At 38.0% G+C, this 20890-nt stretch overlaps 1 protein-coding gene and 1 pseudogene across 2 annotated transcripts in view; one reads left to right on the forward strand and one right to left on the reverse strand.

Moving 5' to 3' along the window:
• Positions 1-19834, forward strand: part of Kpna1 (karyopherin subunit alpha 1) — a 79096-nt gene extending 59262 nt beyond the window's left edge. For both annotated transcript variants that reach the window (XM_004642192.3, XM_023702196.1), the window contains exons 11-14: positions 5950-6075; positions 8271-8398; positions 16177-16355; positions 16856-19834. In XM_004642192.3, the coding sequence (XP_004642249.1) occupies positions 5950-6075; positions 8271-8398; positions 16177-16355; positions 16856-17043 (621 nt within the window). In that variant the 3' untranslated portion in view covers positions 17044-19834. The remainder of the gene's footprint in view (positions 1-5949; positions 6076-8270; positions 8399-16176; positions 16356-16855) is intronic.
• Positions 14159-15076, reverse strand: LOC101570083 (annotated as a pseudogene).
• Positions 19835-20890: the final 1056 nt, after the last annotated feature.

Below are 20890 nucleotides of genomic sequence, written 5' to 3' on the forward strand. Positions count from 1 at the left end.
TAAAATACAATAAAAACAATGCCCTGGATTCAATTCTCAGCATTGAAAAAAAATTATTCTTTTTTTTTTTCTTTTGGCCAATTCATTTGGTAACTGTTGATCTGTTGCTTGTAGCAGTTTTGGGTTCTGTGGTAACTTTTGATATCAAGACCTATGCACACTGGATTATTCTAGTTAATTCTTCTCAAGATGTTTCAGTTGCATTGATGATGGTGTCTTAAAACTATCCTTGTAAACTTCAGTGATGTTGTAGTATCTTAGTTCTTTGCCTAACTGACCATTTCATCATAGCAAGGTACTTTTCCTATTCTTTCTTGTTTACAGTACTTTCTAGGGGAAGTTCTTTGGCTTCATTGGTAGGTCTTATTTATAATTTCACTGATGACCTTATGTGCATGGATTGGGAATTACTAGGTATTAGTGTTCCATCTTAGCTCGCTCTTAACCAATTCCAGTTTAGGAAGGCATTTAATGTTTTCACTGTGTGTGTTTCTCTTTTAGATAGGGCTCGCTATGCAGTCCAGGCTAGTCTTGAACTCACTTTGTAGCCCAGGCTGGCCTCGAACTCAAAGCAATCCTCCTGTCTCAGTCTCCTGAGTGCTGGGATTACATCATGCCTCACTGTTTTCACTTTTTTAATCTCTAAAAGTAGTGAAATTAGATTTGTTTTCTCAAGTGTCTTCTAACGCTTAACATGTTTACTTCCAGTTTATACTGTCCTCAAGGGAACTCAGTCCCCCTGTATATCTGAATCTGCTATCCCTGTCTCAGTGAACAGCATTACCATTTGCCCATGCCAGGAACGCAGGCATGTATTTGATTCTTTCCTCTTAACTCTTACCATTTATTAAGTCCTTTTATTCTGTGTTTACTCATCCCTTGCAGTACTTAGTTTAGACATTTTAGACAAGTGAAGAACATGTATATTTGATTGTATTTGTTTACCATTATCTCTGGAAGGATACATAGAAAATAATAACGCTGGCTATCTATGAGGAGAACTGGTTGGTTAGGGTACAGGAATGGGAGAGTCTTAAGTATATAGTGTTTTATGCTTCCTGACTTTCTAAACTGTTTTAGTATATTTCAGAAAAATAATGGGGGATGAATTCTAGGGTGGAGATACAGCTCAGTGGGAGAATGCTTGCGTACTATAGCGAACGTGCTGGGTTTGATCCCCTAGCCACACATCCCAGAAAGTTTCTGTGTCATGTTGTTGCCATGTTGGGTTCCCTGGATTAGCTTTGTGCAGTCACTCTCAGCTCTGAACCATAACACATACTTTGTTCCCGCTGCATGGAACACCACCTGCTTCCATTCCCCATTTTACATACAGCCACTACGATTTTGTCATTCTTTTTTTTTTTTAATATTTATTTATTTGTTTATTTTGTGTGTGTGTGGCCAGCTCAGCCCACCAGGGGGCGGGGCTGGCTGGTATGTGGTGCTGGGGGATTGAACCGCGGTCCCTGTGCTTTGCTTAGCTTAGCTTGTTCTAAGTAGGTGCTTTAGACCACTGAGCCATCTCACCAGCCCCTTTAATAAATTTTTTTTTGTGGAACCAGGGATTGAACTCAGGCCCTTGTGCTTGACAGGCAAGCGCTTATTCTACTGAGCCATCTCCCTGGCCCTGATTTTGTCATTCTTTACAACTTGGTATTAACATTTTCTGTGGGAAGCTTTGACCCAAACTTTCAAGTTAGGTGATCCTTCTTCTTATCAAAACATGAATCATAGCATGTAACTGTCTAGTACAAGGTTATAAAATTCTAGAGGCAGTCTGGGTCAGGTTTGTTTATTTTTGTGCCTCTAGAGTCTTTCAATTCATGGCATAATGTGTAGGGACTCAAAAGATACTAGTTTAGTGGAATAACATTCTGAGTCTGTATGTCCAGTTGTGACTCCTCCAGTGGACTCCTCCATCTTTGCCGAAGCTGGGTTAGCATCTCTCCTTGCATGTTTCACATGTTATCATGTTATCTTCTCCATATAGAGCAAGCTGCAAGTTTTAAGTTTTCCTGTACATTTAAAATGGTACAGTCATGTTTGGTGTCTCTTTTGTATAGCAAGTCTTGTGGATCCTCACTGTTGTCAGACCCACACACAGGACTATTTAATTTTGCTCTTTGCTTTCTTATGCACAGAAGTTTCTGTATTGTTCACCCAATTTAGCTCTCCACTTTTATAAGCAGTTATTCTTGTTTATTCTTCCCAATAATAGCTTAATCTTTCTTAAATTAGTTTCTTCTTAGAAAAAAATGAGTCTATGAGATAAAGAACCTTGAAGACTATAAGGAATTTCTACTTCAAGATTTTGCTCTTATTTTTTCTAGCTCACTGCTTTTTTAGGGGCATAGAAGCCTTCCTGCATAGCCTTTGGTTCTTATGGTACTTTGTAGTACTCTGTCTGCAGTTGCCTGTTTCCAGCCTTCATGTACAGTGTCCTCTCCCTTCTTTTCTTGAGAAATTTTATGTGCATTTCAAGGTCCACTCCATGAAGCTTAAGTTGTTTGTTTGTTTATTATTCTCCAGGTGGTCTCTTTAAATTCTGATATGTTTGTTTTCTAGACCTCTGTGTTGGCTTTTTTTTTTTTTTTTAATGTATTTTAGTACAGGCTCTACAGGGTCTCACTACACAAATGGGATTCGTAGTGATACTCCTGTTTTTCAGCCTCCCAAGCCCTAGGATTATAGGTGTGTACCACCACGCCCAGTCTCAATCAGTCTCAGCATGCCTCAGGGATGGGGCCAGCATGGCACCTGTGGGGATTGAACCCCAGTTGCTGCTGTGTTGGCATTTAAAAAATAACTTTGCAACATCTCTTGCACTGTTGCTTGTTTTTTTTTTTTTTTTTTTTTTGTGGCTGGCTCAGCCCACCCTGGGGGTGGGGTTGGTGTGGCATGTGGTGCCAGTAATTGAACCTCAGCCCCTGCTCTTATCTAAGCAGGCACTTTAGTCTGCTGAGCTGTCTCGCCAGCCCCTTTCTGGTTTATTTTGACTCTATAAGAGTATAAAAGTAATATTTTTTCATTATAGAAAATTTAATAGGCGCCGGGGAGATAGGCTCAATAGAATAAACGCTTGCCTGGCAAGCACAAGGGCCTGAGTTCAATTGCCAGTTCTGCCAAAAAAAGAAAAAGAAAATTTAATAAATGGAGAAAAATGTGAAGATTATAAAGGTCTCATGATGCCAAAATCTTATCTGTTTCTCTATATATAATTTATAAAAGGGTAATAAGACCAGTTGGAGTATTCCCATATATTTCAGTCTAAATTTGCTGTATCACTAATACCTGTCCTTAACTAATAAAGCAGGATTGCAATGTTTCATCTAATAACCTTTTTGTTATGATTTTATCTACAGTATGACATTACATTTATTCATCTTTGTTTCTTTATGTCCTTCTAGGGTATAATAGTTTCTCAGGGTTTTCTTGGTTTTGGTAACCTTGGCAGAAGTTACTGTTGGCTATTTTGTAGGCTCAGTTTTGGTCTGACCAGCACTTTTCTCATGACTAGCCTGGGTTTTGGGTGCCAGATACCACCTCACCTACACGGTCCTGATAAGAATGGCACTATGCATCTGTGGTTTCCACTTTTTATGAACAAAAGTTCTGCACCAAAGTTTCACTGTATGAATTAATAAACCTGTGACACATTTGATAACAAAGGAATTAATATATACAATATAATAGGATTAAGTCATTTATCTCATCAATATGCAATTGTTCCTATTTCAAGTTGTATTTTAGGTTTTTTTAAAAAATTAGTAATGAAGTTCATTGGCACAGTTTAGATGTACATGCTGATCACATTCATATTGTTACCTGTATGAGATCTACCCTGACCCGCCCCATTCTCTAGGTGCATCCACTTATCTAGAAATGTCTGAAGTTTGTCCTTCTTTATTGCTCAGTAGTACTATAAAACACAGTTGCTTTAACCGTTCATTGGTTGATGAGCGTTTGGGCTGTTTCCAGTATGTAGCTACTACAAAGTGTGTGCTGTGGACATGGTGTGCAGGTATCACTGCGCTGTGGTGCTTTTCATTCTTTCAGGAAGAGACCAAGAAGAGGACTCTCTGGGTCAAATGGAACCCCGTAGTTTCTAGAGGACTCTGTAGGAATTTCCATAGTAATTGTATATATACTGCTCTTAATATTTGCTTAACATTCATCTGTAAGGTTTATAATTTTTCTGGGTAAATATTGTGGACCTAGAATGTTGTTAATTGTGGATTTTTTGATGCGACTTGATATTTATGATCAAATTGTTTTTACAGTGATCTGTTTAATTGTAAGTTTTATTATTTTGGGAGCTGCATTTTTATAGGCAACAGATGGCTTCATTTTAATTTTCATTTCTTTCATTACTTATGAGATAATTTTCTATCAGAAGTTTTTCTTTTCATTTATGTAATAAAGGCATCAACCATTATTTTTTTACAAATATCTTTTCCACAATGTTATATAACAATTTTAAGTGATGTTTTTACAAGGGATAATTTTTATTTGATGAAATTTTATTTTCCTCCTATAATTTGTTTCTATGCTTAGAAGGTCTTTCAAGCATAGAACTCTGCTTAATTATGTACTGGTAATCTTTTGTTATATGTGGGTATTTTGACTTTACATACCAGTTGGTTGTAGAGGTTGGCAATTAATTTTTAAGAATTGTTTTTTAACTATCTTCTTGTTCTTTTAAGTAACACTCGTGGCATTGAGGTAAAGAAAGGATTAACTTTTTTTAAATTGAGAAACAGATATCAATGAGACACTTTCCAAGCTGATTAATAGGATATTTTCAATAATTAATACATTGCACATTGTTATCTTCTCAGCAGTCATCCACAGCACAAGAAGCAGCCAGGACATCCCATCCAAACACTACTATTACAAATCCTTCCTCTCACTGAACCAAGCCAAACCAGCCGTACATCTATCCTTACTATTCTGTATATACAAATACAAAATGGTCCTTCCTCTGTATCCCCCGCTCCAGTTCAGCCCTGTCAGAGATGGCTGTTCTATTGGCATCTAAATATTATAGGTGCTTGAATTCAGCAAAACAATCCAACACAGTCCAGTAGTCCACAGTAGTAGGGGATTGTCCGCAGAAGTTGTTGACTAGAGCCTTCTACAGCTCAGCATATTAATATGGTTTTACTTTATATGCCTTGTTTTTATACTTTTCTGCTGGATGGTTAAGACCAAGATAAAGCAAGACCTATGTAACATGAAATGTAACTTTTGTATCTGATAAGGTCAGTCAAGTCCCCTCATGATTTATCCTGTTAGAAAGGATTAACTTTTGTCTTGCGCATAATTTTTATAAATGCCTGCCTGTGTTTCTGAATTAGATATGCATTCTCTTGCTTAGTGATTGGTTTTTGCCATATAATAGTTCCAAGATTCTAGCTTTATGATTTAATTTCTGGGACAGTAGGCCTCTTTTCCATGTATTCATCTTATTTTTGTATGCTCTTTGATAGGGTTATTTTTCTTTTTTGTATAAAACACATAATGTCATCATAATCATACAGTGGTTTTTGATTGGAAGTATAGTTACCAAAGGCTTTAAACTGAGACTGACGATTATATTGTGTGTTTAATCCTTTTAAATGAAAGGTTTTACAACTATGAGATTTTCTAATTACTTGATATATTTGCCCATATGGAAGTCTCAGCTGTAGGGACAGGAAGATGTATGAACAATCTTACTGTAACTACTAACATTGTATTTTAAATAATAGTGGTCAGGAATATATGTAATGAAATTGGTTTGCTAATCTTAAAAATTTTTAACAGCAGTAAATACTTTTTAATGTAAAGGAACTTTTTATGTAATTTCAAGGGTTATCTAGTTTTCCTTAAATAAGTTACTTGAGAAAAGATTTATTTATATTTGGAATAACATAGTAAGCAAAACTTTAAAACTTTTCCTTTTAGGTAATTTTGAATTGTTCAGCTCTTCAGAGTTTATTGCATTTGCTGAGTAGCCCAAAAGAATCGATCAAAAAGGAAGCATGTTGGACAATATCCAATATCACAGCTGGAAATAGGGCACAGATTCAGGTAATGTCATAGTAGTCCTTTCTTTTTGTGCTTTTATGGATTGGTAAGATTTTTTTTTTCAGTCAGCCTTTAAAGTTTTTGTTATTGCTTTGAAAACCACTAACTTTCTGTGTTCATAGTCTACTTATTTTTTTTCTAGCTTATAAATTTTAAATAGTCTCAAATTTTTACTTAGGTGTTTTTCCCTTCAATATTTGATGAAGTACTGAAGATCCACAAATACATATCTTGTATTTTTAAATGTTTTGGTGGACTTTATGCTAAACAGATTTGCTTTACCCTTGCCAAGTAAAATACTTTCCGGTGGACCCATGCCTTGGATTGTTTCAGTTGTTAATGAAGTCTGGACATCTGTTTTTCTTTAAATGGTTTTTGCCTGTCTGTTAGGGGGAAAGCAACCTATGTAGAAGACAAGCAGTGGGCCAGGGTGTTCAGCATGAGCCATGATTGAGATTGAATAGAAGGTTGAGAAACACAGGATTTAGACTTTAGGAGACTTGGAACTAACTGAAATCATAGAAGTCATCTGATTTTAAAATCTCATTAATCATCATTAATGTGTGTGGTGAAGTACCACAGTTTAGTCTGTAAATATGTAATTATTATTTACTAATAGAAATAAAATTTTAAAAAAAATGAAACTGAGGCTCAAAAATAAAAGTTTCCTCCAGGATATCTCCAGGGAATAACAGGACCAATAATAGGTGTCCTTTCAATAAATTTCACAGATATCGTTCACTGGTATAGCATAAGGAGATCTTGGCTGGGAGGGCTTGGTTAACCAATTGCAGAGAGCTGAATTAGGAATTCAGAGTCATAATCATGCCAATTTGTAGTATGAGATTTTAGCTCTGGTTGATTGCTTGTCACCTCTAGGACCTTGGCAGAACTTCTCAGTTGCTTGTTACAGGAAATTTTGCCAACCCTATATTACATTCCTGAGCCAATGTAAAACATGAAGAAGTTAATTTAGGAAGATGAGTTTAATGGTAATATGTAATTGGGACGAAGTAGAAGTACTCAATCCAACTCATATGGACATTCTTTTTTTACTTTATGTTTTTAGTACAGGGTACAGGCTCTACAGGGTCTCACTATGCAGATCGGACTTGATTCTCCAGTTTTCAGCCTCCTAAGTGCTGGGATTACAGGCGTGCGCCACCACGCCCAGTCTCAGTCATGTCTCAGCAAGCCCCAGGGATGGGGCTGGCACAGCACACTGGGGCATAAGGACACTCTGATAATTTCACTGGCTGGTGATGACTTGGAAAATGATAGTAGTGATTCTAAAGGACCGGAAGAGATGGACTGTTGATGTGTTCAATTGCGAATGATAAGGAGACAAGCTATGTGAATTTAGAATGAATCCATAAAAACTGAGTTTTGCAGAAATTTAAAGGGAAAACTGCTGTGGAGGAGAGATTATGTGTCTGAGAGGAGTAGCAGACCTAAAGTAAGCTGCTGCTGCTGCTGCTGCTGCTGCTGCTGCTGCTGCTACTTCAAGCTGGAGCTTCTGGTTATAGTCTGCATGGGAGAGTCGATGTAGTGAGAGAAATGAGAATAGTAGAGCAGAGAATTGAACTTGATTGACTATTCCTGGGAACAGAAAAATGTAGACAATAGAAGAGGGAAAACCTCAGTGAAAAAATTAGATTTTAAGACCACAGACTTCTGTGAGGGTGTTATTCATGGTACCACGTATAGGCTAAAGTTAAGGATAATGAGGACTTTCACTACTTCCAATTTTATTTTTAATGAGGGAATGGGTGTCATTAGTGAAACTTGTTTAAAAGTTATAATTGGTTATGTATTGGTCAGCCCTTCCATTTCTGGACACAATACTGGACACCCACAACCTAGAGGAAGAGTGGTTTAATTTGGCTCCTACTGTAGGGGATTCAGGTGTTTCTGGCTCCAAAGCAGAAATGACACAACTAAAGGGTGTGACTGAGCAAAGCTGCTTAGTTCACAGTGGCTGGAATACAGGGCATGGAAAAAGATAGAAGAAACCCTTAGAGAGGAGGGCCAGGTATGGATACCAGGGCCACACCCCATGGTCCTCCCTAATAGGTTCTGAAGTGTGTTCCACCAGTGCCCTGGGTGGTTGCTAAGCCAACCAGCCCAATAGCATCAAGAACAACCATCACAGAGTATTAAGAATAATTTTTTCCATTTCCGTTTTTCTTTAATTTCAGACTGTGATAGATGCTAACATTTTCCCAGCTCTCATTAGTATATTACAAACTGCTGAGTTTCGAACTAGAAAAGAAGCTGCTTGGGCCATCACAAATGCAACTTCTGGAGGATCAGCTGAGCAGATCAAGTAAGTTATTTATCAAGTAGCATCTTGTAAAATTAAGGGGACATTTATTACTATATTTAAAACACCTATTCCTCAATACTACCTAGAATAAAAATTAACTATATTTGAGAAGCAAGGGAAGAGGTGATCTTATTTAATAAGAATGCTTAATTCTGGCCCTTTGGAAGATTTTTCTCAGTGCCATAATTAGACTTATGTACACTTAATTTTTTTTACACCTGTCATTTCCTTTGCTGAAAGTATCTATTGAGATTTCATGTAATAGAAATATTTCTAGGATGGCTTCACCCTACTTTGCAGCTGTTTAGTCAAAAACGCTTGGATAATATAGAAGGTTGCAAAGATCTTAGCTTTGATAGACAGCCCTACCTATTTCTAGTTTGGATGTCTCAATAGAAGAATTGGACCATTCTTGGAAGAGAAGCACTTTGGAATCAAGTGCTAAATTCAGTAGATGCACATGTCTTTTTAAGTACTGTGGTCTTCAATAAGGGAAGAAATTTAGAGTCATTTTTTAATGTAAATGGTTTCATTGATAGCAGTGTAAATATTAATGGATAGAGAATGCCTTAAATATTGAATGGAACAAACTTCTTCAAATGAGCATCATATAATTAAAAATAAATTTTTTGACATCTTGTTTGTTTGCTTGTTAGTTTGTTTGAGACAAGGTCTTGCTATATAGTTTAGGCTGGTGTTGAGCTCATGTGAGGCCCAGGCCAGCCTTCAACTTGGCAGTCCTCCTACTTCAGCTTCTCGACTGCTGGGATTACAGATGTGACCACTATACCTGCTTGACATCAGTACTGCCAGTAGAAAAAGTAATGGTGAAGAAAAAAATGGAACCTAGACACTTAGCTAGTCTTAGTGTTATTAATTAGGAAACCAGACGAGAAAATGGTTTCCAAGGAGTGAAACCATTCACCACTCCCTCATATGTAACATACATAGGTACTTTTTCTTTCTTTTTTTTTTTTTTTTTTTGTTTTGTGTATTTGGTACAGGGTCTCACTATGCAGCTCAGACTCCTGGTGATTCTTCTGTTTTCAGCCTCCCCAGCACTGGGATTATAGGCATCCGCTGCCACCCCAGACTCAGTTGCTGGCTCAGTGCGTCCTGGAGGTGGGGCCAGCATGGCATATGGGACCAGGAACCAAACACTGGTCCCTGTGCTTGCCAAAGCAGGCTCTAAGTCTACTGAGCTATCGCATCCAGCCCTTACTTCTTATAATGTTGTTTTGTGGGTCAGATTAAGGCAGTCAGCAAATGCTTATTTTAACAGTATTCTGTTTGGAGTTAGAAAATAAAAATAATACTAACAATTGACCAGACAAAGAAGATACATTTACAAGCAGATTAACATATTGCAATATCCATTTTGGTAAAATTTATTATGGGCAGATTACTCAAGGTAGACATTCAAGTGTCTTTAGAAACATAGTATCTTACATGTCTTTTCAAACTCATGAAGATGATTTTAAGTTGGCTATTGAAGATGGTAATAACATGGAGTAACATGCCATGCCAGCACTAGATCCCCAAAAGCACCATGCTGGCCACTGAAACTAGGTGTGGTGGTACGCGCCCTTAATCCTGGAGATGGGGAGGCTAAGACAGAAGGATCACTATGAGTCTGAGCTGCATAGCAAGATCCTGGACCAAATAAATAAATAAATAAATAAAAAAATAAAATAAATAAACAAAAAAAAATAACATGGAGTAATACAGGATCTTTTCTTTTTAAAGCTTCATATTCAAGTTCAGATTTGTAATTATTAATTGACTTTTTAGTGCCATTGTCTATCTCTCTCTGCCTTTGTGCTTGTGTGCAGGTGCACACACACACACACGCAGTACTTTCTTTCACTGGAATGAACCCCAGGATTTATGCATGCTAGGCAGGATAGGTTTTCTTTCTTTCTTTCTTTCTTTCTTTCTTTCTTTCTTTCTTTCTTTTTTTTTTTTTTTTTTTTTTTTTTTTTTTGGTTTATTTTGTTTTTTGGCGGAACTGGGGATTGAACTCAGGCCCTTGAGCTAAGCTACCCAGGCTGACTTCATGCTTGAAATCCTTTGACCTCATCCTCCCAGCTAACTAGGATGATAAGCATGCACCTCTGTGCTCAACTAAAATATGTTTGCTAAATTGAAATAGCTAAACATATATACTTGTTTTTTTGAGACAGGGTCTCACTGTGTAGTTCAGGGAGGCCTCAAAGTCACAGCAATCCTCTTGCCTTTGTTTCCTGATTGCTGCCAATGTGCCCAGCTCATTAAAAACATACTGTTTTTAAAACATTTCTAAAATACCATTCACTGTCTTTCATCAGAAAATACTCAGTTATGGGGAGGGGGAAAATGAAAAAAAATAGTTATAATTTGCTCTGTTACAGAAGTTAATTGGTGTTACAGAAGCTAATTGCTACATTCCTTTTTTAAGTTTTTAAAATTTAAAATACTCAGCAGTGGCACAGCACCTGCACAAGCACAAGGTCCAGGGATCAATCCCAGTACCAATAAATAAATAAATAAGCAGGTACGTTTTGCCCTGTTAGAGAACTGTTACATTCCTTTTATAAAATTCATATTCCTAATGAATTACCCATCTTCTAGAAGTTTTTTACTCAAGTGAAAAGGAACTTGAGCGATGATTACAAAAATCATAGTCTAAATTACAGAAAACAAACTGGTAAAGATATGTATTAAGAAGTTGCCAGTCCCCTTTCCAAAGTGTTGTCTCCTTGGGCATCTCCAGTGCACTGAGCAAGCCTCCTGCTGCCAACACACTTGCCAACAGTTGGCATCTTCTGTGTGTGAGCGTCCCATCATTCCTAGTAGTGTTCAGTGACATCTTACTATCTTGTTAGCTCCCTGATAGCATTAGGTAATGGTGTAGAACATTGTCTGATAACTGTATTTGCCATGTGTGTATCCTTTGTGAGGGATTCAGATCTTCGACTGTCTTTTGAGTGACTTTCTATTTTGTTATGGTTGAATTTTTAGAGTGGTTTGTATTTTTTTCTTTGTCTTTTTAAGACAGGGTGTACAGGGTCTCACTGCGTAGATCAGACTCGTAGTGATCCTCCTGTTTACAGCCTCCCAAGTGCTGGGATTACAGGCATGCGCCACCATGTCCAGTCTCAGTTGCTGTCTTAGTGCACCCCTGGGGGTGATGCCGGCACCGCAGGCCCCGGGGTCGAACTCATGGCCTCGTGTCTGCCTAAGCAGGTGCTTTAACCTGGTGAGCTATTTGGCTGGCCCTATAATTGGAGGGTTTTTTGTTTGCTTGTTTTTTTCTAGTTCAGGCTGCCTCAAGGGTCTGGTACAGCTTGAAGAGCTGGGAATTGAACTGCAGTCCTTTGCTGGTTTGTATGTGTTGGCCACAGTCTTTTATTAGATACATGTTTTGCGTCTCTTCTTTCTATGGCAGATTTTCCTTGTACACCTATTTCCTTGTACCTATTTTGTTAGATTCATACTTTTGTAATGCCAACAGTAAATACTTTGCTTGTAAATCCAAATTACAGTTTATTACATATAGCAAAGCAATTAAATTTTTCATTTTAACCTTGTATCATCAGAAAACCCTCCTATAGGGGCCTGTGAGATAGCTCAGTGGACTAAACACTTGCTTAGGCAAGCTTAGGCAAACTCCAGAACTATACCACTTGCTGTGCCAGCCCCCTACTTGCAGGGTGGCCTGAACTGGCCAGGCGTTGGGGAGTGGGAGGGGTGGCCCCCACCTGTAATCCTAGCACTGGGGAGCCTGAAAGGAGAGGAGCACCAAGAGTCTGAGCTGCATAATGAGACCCTATAACAGCCAAATACATATATATATATATATATATATATATATATATATATATATATATGAAGTAAAAAAGAAACCCTTGCTATAGTTGCTTATTAGTCGAAAAGATTTGGGGTAAGCTGTAACTGTTTTTTTTTTTTTTTATATAGATAATTGATATAATCTGAAAGTAAAGTTTTAGCTAGGCCTGGTGGTATATGCGGATAATCCTAGCATGCTGATAAATTGAGGTGGCAGAAGGATTGCAAGCTCATGTCTAGCCTGGGCAGTTTAGTGACTTAGCTCCTATTTCAAAATTTTAAAAAAGGGCTAAGGATGCAGCTCAGTGAAGGTCCTAGGATCATTCACTAGTGAAACACACATACACACACGGTTTTATTTTTCCTTTGTTGTAGGACTTCAGGTGTAGTGCTGAGGATAAGCAAGTGTATCCCTTGTTCCCAGTGTTCTCTTTATTAAATATATGGGCTGTATGCTGTTGTTAAAGTGTTTTTTTTTTTAAATTCAGGTCAACAGAGCTCCCTCTTATCTTAGTTTTCTGAGATTTTTTTGTTTGTGGAGATGATGTTTGAACACATGGTATTTATACTGGGCTATGTCCCCATCCCTTTCAAAACATTTTCATTTGGAGACAGACTTGCTGTATTTGCCTAGATTGAGCTACAGTTTGTGATCTTTTCAGCCTCCCAGGGTGCTGGGATTACAGGTGTGTGCACCATCATGCCCTGCTTTTCTTTCTTTTTTGGTACCAGGGATCAAACTCAGGATTTTGTACTTGCCAGGTAGGCACTTATGCCACTAAGCTATGTCCCCAGCCCTTCTATTTAGTCATGAATAGGTGTCAGTTACTCTTCATTCATTGCTGGGACAAATACCCGACACCCAAAATGAAGGAAGGAAAGGTTTATTTAGCTCACAGTTACTGGAGGTTTCAGTCCATATTCAGCTGGCTTCAAGGAAGAGGGGCACATAGCAGAGAGCAGCAGTTCATGGTGGCCGAACAGCAACAACAATAACAAAGTGCAATGGCTACAGAAAGTCTGTCTCTCTCTCTGTCTCTTATATTACATTCAGGCTCTCTGCCCCAGGCTGGGGGAAGTACTCACATCTATAATCCCAGCAGTACTAAAACCCATAATCCCAGCCTTGGATTACACATAATCCCAGTGGCTCATGAGTTAATCACAAACTCTAGAAGTCCTCACCCCATTACTGCATGAGGTTTTGGGGGGACAACTAGACACAAACCATAATAATAGGTATTAGATTTTGTTAGATGTTTCTTGTTGAAGTGATATGTTGATGTGATAGTTACTTTTTTTTTTTTTTAATGATGGGTCAGTTTGTGATAGAATAAATCCCACTTAATGTGTAATTCTTTTTACAGAATTATAGGATATGATGTGGTAACATTTTTGTTGAAGATTTTTGCATGTACTTGAGATATTGTGATCTGTAATTTCCTTTGTTTTAATACGGAGTTTTGGTATGAGGGAAATGCTGGCATCATGAGATGAACTCAATGTTCAGTTTTGCCTCTGATTTGTAGTTGAGATTCTAGAATACTGGTATCATTTTGTCCTTAAATGTTTGGCTGATTTGCCAGTAAAACCATCTAATAGTAGTGCTTTCTGTCTTAGAATATTAATTACTAATGTTGCTTCTTTAATACATACAGTTTGTTCAGATTATCCATTTCTCTTGTGAGTTCTGACAGATTATGTCTTTGAAGAAGTTAGTTCGTTTCATCATCAGAGTTATGAAATTTATGAACATGGAGTTGTTTGTAATATTCTCCTTTTAGTGTTCATGGGATCAGTGGTGATCACTTTCCTTATATTAGTAATTGTGTGTCTTCTCTCTCTTATTTTATTTTTTTTTTCTAATATTAAATCTTTTATTGAAAAAAGTACTCAAAACCACCTAGGTAAACAGTCCCCAGCGATGTTGCATGCAAGCTTTCTTCTGTCCTCTAAAAGGCTGTCTCTTTGGAGTACTGGCTTGTCTTCAGCAAGAGTGCCTCTGTTAACTTGGTTCCTTATCTTCCAGGCTCAAAATAAAATCAAACTCTTCTTGTGTAAGGGACTGAACTGACAGTCTCTGACGAGTGAAGAGAGCCATGTGTTTCAAGGGACCACCAGAAGCTTTGTGAGCTTGGTGGTAGGTTTTAAGCTCAGCCAGGGAGATGAAACGCTTCATTATCCGAACAAACTGTACATCCACCATGAACCACTTGGGGCTGTCCTCTTTGCTGGATGGATCATAATAGGGATTGTTTTTCTGAAACTGTGTGTGGTCTGGGTAAGCCTCCTTTATAATCTTCGTAAGTCCTGCGATGCCTGGCTCTTTGCAGTTGCTATGGTAGAAGAAGGCTTCATCCTCCAGCTTCATGGCTTTAAGGAAGTTCCGAGCCTGGTAGTTTCGGACACCATCCCAGCAGGCTATCTGCTCGGGCTGTGCTTTGAGGTCCTCAATGCTGAACTTCACATCAACACCTTTTTCTAGTCGGCTCTCAGGCTCTGACTTCATCAGCCAGTAGTTCTTTAGATTCTGTCCACAGTTTTTTAGGTCTGGAGTCACCTGTGGACTGGAGTTCTCCTTGTGACCTGATGTCTCATCTGAGTTCTTAGTTTTAGTGCGTTTTACTGATAGCCCCTTCTTGTCTGGGCCAGCGGCCCCCACCAGCCTTTTTTGGGGTCTCGGCATGGCGTCTGCAGCGCTCCGGGTGGACGATTCTGGAATCTTCAGGAGATACACGAAGCACGTCTACTGCACTCCCAAGCCCGCATGGAGCGTGCTTTGGGCCTTACGCGCTGGCAACTCTCCCAGCGCCAGAGCCAGGCCCTCGGCCCGGGCACCGCGCGAGGCCTGACTGCCTCTTATTTTTTTTTAAACCTGGCTAGAAATTCATTTTTATTTTTTTATTTTTTAAACATGTCCCCCCATTTTTTAAACATGTTACACCGCTGATGTTACATGTATCTCTGTCCCATTGGACAGCTCAGGAAGTTCTTGGCTGGTACATGCTGCCCTATGGGACAATCATAAATGTACGGCCTAGTTGTGAATGTGTTAAATAAAAAGCAGTGTGGAAAGAGAAGTGGATTAACACTAGTTTAATAAGCTCCAAAACATTCCTATCCATAGAATGTACCTGGATTATCTCTGCCTTTCTATACACAATTTGAGAAATTAAAACAATACAAAATGACATGAATATCTGCTGAGTATGACATTGTGTCTTGGTTTGATTATAATCTTGATTACATGTTAAATTCTGTCTGAATTAAAAGAAAAATACTGGCTGTGGTTATACTTACATTTGTATTATTCTTTCCACAAGTTTCTCATAACTTATTTTAGTACAGTTCTAATCACATTGGAAAGATTTGGCTCTTGAGCTTGTGCTGGCTTTTAGGAGATCTTTTTTTGTTATACATTTGGTGCAGGGTCTACAGGGTCTACGTAGATCTGTCTCCTAGTGATTCTCCAGGTTTCAACTTCCTACGTGGTGGGATTACAGGTGCATGCCACCACGTATAGTTTCAATGGCCATCTCTGGGACCCCAGGGCGGGGCTGGCATGGCATGCAGGGGATTGGACTCTGGCAGCTACACTCTGCCTAAACAGGCGTTTTAGTCCGCTGAACTATCTGGCCAGCCCTGTTAGGAGATCTTTTAAAACGTGGCTTCCTGTTGAAATAAAAATGACATTAATCTAGCCAAAATACAGAGATTGTTGATAATGAGTTTTGCAGTCAAAATTATGAGGGGGAAAAAGAATGGAGATGTTATTAGAGAATTAGTTTTAATTTTTTGTAGCTTTTTGGTAATAAGGTATAGTTTGTAAAATTTACTGGGTACCTATTTTCCTCTATACAGTGAATTAAGAATGACTCTTTACTAATTTCATAAAAGCTTTACATAATTAAAAAGTTCATTTGACTAAGTTGGTTTTTGTATTACTTTAGGTACCTAGTAGAACTGGGTTGTATCAAGCCACTCTGTGATCTTCTCACTGTCATGGACTCTAAGATTGTACAGGTTGCCTTAAATGGCTTGGAAAATATCCTGAGGCTTGGAGAACAAGAAGCCAAAAGAAATGGCACTGGCATTAACCCTTACTGTGCTTTGATTGAAGAAGCTTATGGTAAGATGCTTTGAAGAATCTGATGATCAAGAATAATTAGGCCATAGATACAGTCCAGTAAAGCACTCTAAATAGTGAATGATGTGGTGACTATTGTGTAGATTGCTACTTCTGTGGACAGTCTTTCATGTGTATGTAAACTTTCTGCTTATAATACAGTAGTAGGTTGGTTCACAAACCCTTTTGTTTGTGACCAGCCTGCAAACAGGAGCATTTAGCAAAATTTTGTCTTTGTTTGCAGACTCAGCATTGGGCAGTGAACACATTTGAGGTCATTTTTCCTGTGTGAATATGAATGACCATCTTTTCCAGAATCAGAGAAAATGCTAAGTTCATGAGCTAAGGTGCCCCTGTACTATTTTCAGATACAATCCTAGTAATAAAAATTTTCATACTATTCTAAGTAGAGAAGCTTTGTTTACATCAAGGAAGGATATATAGGATAAAAATATAGTTTATAAGTGTCTCCAATAAAGATTTTCCTTTATTTGTCTTTCTAGGTCTGGATAAAATTGAGTTCCTACAGAGTCATGAAAACCAAGAGATCTACCAGAAGGCCTTTGATCTTATTGAGCATTATTTTGGGACCGAAGATGAAGATAGCAGCATTGCTCCCCAGGTTGACCTTAGCCAGCAGCAGTACATCTTCCAGCAGTGTGAGGCTCCTATGGAAGGTTTCCAGCTTTGAAGCAATACTCTGCTTTCATGTTCCTGTGTCAGACCAGGCTACCCAGTCGAGTTCTCTTGTGGAGCCCACAGTCCTCATGGAGCTAACTTCTCAAATGTTTTCCATAATACTGTTTGCGCTCATTTGCTTGCCTTGCGCACCTGCTCTCTTATACACATCTGGAAAACCTCTGGCTCTTTGTGGTGAAATACCATTGTAATAAAAGGGTAACCAGAATGGCCCACTCTTATGGAAAAATCCCTAGGCTTTGGAGATCCGCACTTATGTTAGAGTCATGGGAATGTACACATACTAATGTGGCTCCCTTTTCTGTGGGGGAAGAAAGAGGACTCCTCCTCACTCCCTTTAAAGTGGGAAAAAAATACTGACATTAAAAGATAAAACTAAACCTTCATCTTGAATTTCACATAACTACTTGCGACAAGGGAGATGTGTAGACCTGTTGTGTATGCTTCAGAGTACTTTCATGAGTTCTTCCACAGTGAATCCTTGGATTACCTGGTGGCTTTTTTAGCCAAATTTACATTAATTCTTACTGAGATTGGATGGTTTTTTTCTTATTGACACCATTCTTCACATATTAAGGTTAAACCATCCACTCCCTCACCTTCAGCCTTCAGTGAATGTGCTTTCTAGTTGTCTGGAATGCTGAAGAATTAACACTTTGACTCTTAATGTAATACTGGTTTGCAATCCCTTAAAGCAGAAAGGAGAGGAGCACATATTAATGTGTCTGGCTTTTGCTTCTCTTTGGTTTTACATGTCTTAGGGTTTGGAAGTGGTTCAGTTCCAATGGTGGTATAAAGACTTAGAGTCTTAAAGTCTGAACACATATCTTGTAATTCAGTTTCTAAAAGTAAGAAAACAGTATACTCTTCAGTTTTCCAAACTCAACCAGTGTGACTAGAGGCTGTTTCTGTAATACAAAAATGTTTCAGGCTTTGTGGTCCTGATTGAGGTCCTCAGTAAATTGGAGTTTACCTAGGTGCTTTCCAACCCCCACCCCGACTGGCAATTAGCACTTGTAGAGTTACTTACTGGTTTTCTCCCACTTAGGTGCAACTTTATTCTAATACAGTTGTGCTACATATTTGATCCCTATGATGTAACATCCTTATCTTTAAAAAAAAAAAAAATCTTAAAATGACTTGCCCACCCCAAATAAGAGCAGTAATCTTTTTCTAATAACCTCATTGTTTCCCCATCATTTTATTTTATGTGCTAGTACCCTACCCCACCTCTGGTAAAATCAGTGTCCACCTTCTGGCTCATTTAATGATGACTGCAATCTGTACCTGCAAATGGCGCTTCCAGTACTCTGTTCACTGATCCACATTTGTACTTGGACTGGAATGAAAAAATAAGTTTAATTGCCAAGAGAACTGCAAATGAGTTCAAATACGACTTCTCGGTGCTAGTTGGCCATCATGATTCAATGTTGGGATGCTGTCAGAGAAGATTTTTTGGTGATGTTCTGTTCCAAATGAATTCTGAAGGAAAAGTTGCTCACTTCTGTTTCAGAGAATACCCTTTAAGCCTCCTTAGAACTTATACTCTTCTAGAATTCATTATAATTCCAAAGTGTAAAAACTATCTGGAGTTGCCCCTGACAAGCTATTATTCATCTCTGGTAAATCCTGCTGAATGTAAAGGATATTCAGAGCTTTCATACCTCATCATGATATTTAAGCAGCCAACTTATGTGACCTGATTTAAACTTCTAAAAAAACAATCCACTTCATTGAAAGTCGATTCAAAGACAAAGGACATTTATCAGCCAAGAGTGTGATGCATTCTTCGCCTCTAGTCTGTAGTTGTGTCTGTGCTCTGGGATGGATACTATCTGATGTTTATTGTTATTGATGGAGCAGCCACTGCAAAACTTGTCAACTCCAATCCATACTGTTACTTTTCCTAGTGCTGCTTTGTGCTGAGAGAACATTTTAGTTTACTGCACTTGACCTGTAAAAGACTTTGATTCTTTGTAACTTTAGGGATAAATTAGGTGGTTAATTTAAAGAACTTTCAATGTTGCCTTTACATCACATTAAAGTATAATTTCTTTCAGAAGGGTAATAGAGCACTGATTCATAGTAAAAATCTTGTTTTTAGCTTTGACTTTTTTGTGGCTGATTTTTTTAAAAATTGTAAATTACTAGTAATGTCATTTCAATAGAATGTCTTAAATTATGTACCTTCTATTTTTAATTTTATAAATTAACTTGAATGGATAAAACTATAAAGCACACAACATCTCTCCACATTAGTACGAATAGCATACAGTGGGAATTTTTGCTGGCAAGTGCAGGTATCTCGAAGAATGAATTAGAAGTCCACTTAACTGATGTGATCTGTTTTGTCTAAAACAGAAGAATTTATCTTGCTCCTGGTTCTAGAAGTTCATGAACTTAAGATCTGAAGTAAACTTTCTGTGTTCATAATAAAATAATTTTTTAAGTATAAAAATTAGAATTGATTAAAGTTAGATCCTACCATAACTCATGTGCTGGAACTTAGTACTGGTAAAGAAGTCTTTTGTAGAAATGGCACTGTAAGAGGGAACTAGAAATTTCTGGTTTTTAGTTCTCTAATAATTTCTCAGTTTATTGAACATTTCCATCACAAGGTGTTTCTTGCACAAAAACATGTTAATTTCAGCGGAGGAAAACTTGTGATTTCATTTATTCATTGGAGGGAACATAGCTTTGTTTTTCCTTCCATTCCCCTCTCCCCTTTAAGAATTTCTAAGTGTATATGTGTAATGAGAACTTTGGTGGGGAAAGGGCATTCAGAAAACTTGGGATGTGAAGGCACCTGGTGTGTTCACTGAAGGAGCAGCGAGTAGATGTGGCTGGATGGAGAAACACTGGGGAAGAGAAAGATGGCGGACGTGGAGAAAAGAGATTCACAAAGGAGTTCTCCGTAGAACACTTTATGTTCTTGTCAAGACCCTTTTTATTGCCTTTTGTCAGTAGTACTGCTTTTGAAAACTTGTCCTAGCATTGTTCCTTCTATATGTCAGATAAAGCTGATTGGACTCTGGGTCATTTATTGTCAGCTTTATTGTTACAGAACAAAAAAAATTAGCAATTGTCCCATACTCTGAATTATTACTGGTTGCTGCTGATTTTACCTAAGAAAAAAATATGTAAGTATATTTTATCAACTAGACTGTCAACTAAATCCTTTATTGTAAATGGCTACTTATGGGCAACTTTGAATTTATTTCTCTAGTGCTAAATAAACATTTCAGCTGTTTGATCCCCCACTTGGGGGTGCATTATAAAAAGGTTTTCCTTGGGTCAAGGGATTTTGTGGTTAATGTTGTGAAAATTGTCCTATTAGTAGCTGCTAGGGTTAAAGTTTTTATAAAATGAAATTGATATCTAAGAATGATCTTCAGTAAAGGGTGGTGGTTTGCATTCAGCTTAAATGCATATGGTACCTCTTACCTTCCAGAATTTCCATGTACAGGTAGGTAAACCTATAAATGAAGGTCTCAAGTATTTTGACATCTAAATAGGAACATTTCCTTTAGTTGTGGATGAAGAGATTATGCATTTGCCAAGTTAGGAAATATTTTATGCCACCTTTTATCCAAAATTTAATTTTTTAAAGTTGAAAGTAATTGAAAGCTAGTAATTGAAGGTGACATTATAGTAAGTTGGCTATAATAAGACTATTCCAAGGGTTTGATCTCCGGCATGCCATGCTGGCCCCGCCCCTGAGGCATGCTGAGACGGCATGGTGGCATGCATCTGTAATCCCAGTGGTTGAGAGGCTGAAAACAGGAGGATCCCTAGAATCCAATCTGTGTAGTGAGACCCTGTACTAAATTATATATATA

Source organism: Octodon degus, unplaced genomic scaffold (assembly GCF_000260255.1).
Source record: "Octodon degus isolate 3935 unplaced genomic scaffold, OctDeg1.0 scaffold00147, whole genome shotgun sequence".
Lineage (NCBI taxonomy): Eukaryota > Metazoa > Chordata > Mammalia > Rodentia > Octodontidae > Octodon > Octodon degus.